General features: G+C 40.5%; 1 protein-coding gene across 1 annotated transcript; it reads left to right on the top strand.

Moving 5' to 3' along the window:
• The first annotated feature begins 789 nt into the window (after positions 1–789).
• Positions 790–1,722, top strand: LOC116863565 (olfactory receptor 8B12-like). Its single transcript, XM_032850991.1, has one exon. It carries the CDS (start codon positions 790–792, stop codon positions 1,720–1,722), a length of 933 nt encoding a protein of 310 aa, XP_032706882.1.
• The last annotated feature ends 576 nt before the right edge of the window (positions 1,723–2,298 follow it).

Below are 2,298 nucleotides of genomic sequence, written 5' to 3'. Positions count from 1 at the left end.
AGCTCAACCTAGCATTTTCTATTTATTATGGTCATTTTTGGGTTCCATGACAATTGTGGTCAAGAAACAGTAGAGAAAAATAGCTTTATAGCCCTGAACTAAAGGAAGGTGAGTATGTTCCTAATCCTGGTGAGTCAGGTAACATAGTGGTTATGAGTGCAGATGTGAGAGACTGCCAAAGTTCACATTCTGCCTGCACCTCAGTATTATGGGGACTTGTGCTAGTTACCTAACTCCTTTGTCTCATTAGCAAAGTGGGGATAATAATACTATCACATAGCTCTTAGTGCATAGCCTCTCATAGGAACACCTTAAATAAGTTTTAGCTTTAAAAAATGATCATTAAACCCCTTGCTCTAGGAGAGATTAGGAAAATGTGGCCTCACCTTCTTGATTGACAGCAGTGACCCAGTGCTGGGGGTTCTGAGAAGAAACAGTGTCTTCTGATAGGAATCTCTTCAGGAAAGAGGCTCAGGTGTCAGCAATGGAAGCACAGGCAGGAGAGAGGAAAGAAAATGGACTAACTTAAATACCTAAAAGACATCTATACATGGATATGAATAAATTACTGTTTTCTCTTTGGAGGAAAAGTTTAGCCTCTAACTTGGGCTGTAAGATAGATCCATAGCAAATAGTAAAAGCCTTCCTACCATACTAAGGTTCAAATCTCTCTGTGGATTCCATTCTCCAGAATGGGGGATGGATACTGAGAGTGGTGGTGTTTCTTTCTCACTGGTTCTCTTTTCTTTTCCCCAGACTGCCCTTCTTCCACCCACCCCCTGGAGGCTAATGGCAGCTAAAAACTCTTCTGTGACAGAGTTTATCCTTGCAGGCTTAACAGACCAGCCGGGACTCCAGATCCCTCTCTTCTCCCTGTTTCTAGGTATCTACATGGTCACTCTGCTGGGGAATCTGGGCCTGATAACCCTGATTGGGTTAAATTCTCACCTACACACCCCCATGTACTTTTTTCTCTTCAACCTCTCCTTGGTAGATTTCTGTTACTCCACTACCATCACCCCCAGAATGCTGAAGAGTTTCATCTCAAAGAAGAATATCATCTTGCATGCAGAGTGTATGACTCAACTCTTTTTCTTCTGCTTCTTCGTCATTTCTGAGTCGTTCCTCCTGTCAGCAATGGCATATGACCGCTATGTCGCCATCTGTAAACCATTGGTGTACACTGTCACCATGTCTCCTCTGGTCTGTTTATTTCTTTTGTTGGGTGTCTATGTGATGGGGTTTTCAGGGGCCGTGGTCCATACGGGAAGCATAGCAAGTCTGACTTTCTGTCATGACAATCTTGTCAATCATTTCATGTGCGACATCTTTCCTCTCCTTGAGCTCTCCTGCAACAGCACTTACGTGCACGAGCTGGTGGTCTTTGTACGTGTGGCCATTGACATTGGAATGCCCATTGTCACCATCTTCATCTCTTATGGTCTGATTCTTTCCAGCGTTCTCCACATTCACTCCACTGAGGGTAGGTCCAAAGCTTTTAGTACGTGCAGCTCTCACATAATTGTGGTATCTCTTTTCTTTGGTTCTGGGGCTTTTGCGTATCTCAAACCACCTTCCACTTTTCCCCTTAACCAAGGGAAAGTGTCCTCTCTGTTCTATACCACTGTGGTGCCCATGTTAAACCCCCTGATCTACAGTTTGAGGAACAAGGATGTCAAAGTTACCTTGAGGAAAACCTTGGAAAGAAAAATATTTTTTTGAGAAAGTAGTATTTGGAGAAGGAGATACAATGCTTTATTAGTGTGTGTGTGTGTATGTGTGTGTGTGTGTGTGTGTGTGTGTGTGTGTGTGTATTTTCAATGAGGGATCCAAGTTCCAGATTTTTTTCTCTTCTGTGCAGAAAGAAAATTTTAAGTCTTTATGTTCAGATGAATGTTTAATGTATATCCATTTTCATTGTCCCTTGACACACCTCAGCTATTCCAAGATTGTCTTATGCATTTTTTCTATAATCACAAATCATTTAATCTTGTATGGGGCTTATAAACCATTTTATCTAACTTCTTCATTTAATAAGCACTGGAAATTTAGAAATATTATGTATGTTCTCCAGGGCCTTACACCCAACTTGTTCCACAAAGGGGACTAGAATCCAGACCCTTGAGAATTCTAATCTACATTGTTTTCTTTTCGGACAATTTTCTTGCTTTTTTGCTGCCCTTGCAGATTTCTTTTAACAATCTGGTTCTATTTATAGTAATTTAATGTAACTTCTCCATAAATAACTTTTTAAAAACAGCTTTTAATATTAAATTTTTTCTTTTTTAAAGTCTTTAT

This window comes from Lontra canadensis, unplaced genomic scaffold (assembly GCF_010015895.1).
Source record: "Lontra canadensis isolate GAN:19392208 unplaced genomic scaffold, GSC_riverotter_1.0 scaffold1640, whole genome shotgun sequence".
Classification (NCBI taxonomy): Eukaryota; Metazoa; Chordata; class Mammalia; order Carnivora; family Mustelidae; genus Lontra; species Lontra canadensis.
The sequence above is the reverse complement of the archived record's forward strand: the minus strand, read 5'-3'. Positions and strand labels throughout refer to the sequence as shown.

Bases quoted from the DNA above. Each gene is read 5' to 3' on its own strand.
- LOC116863565 (XM_032850991.1), top strand. From the start codon at position 790: ATGGCAGCTAAAAACTCTTCTGTGACAGAGTTTATCCTTGCAGGCTTA.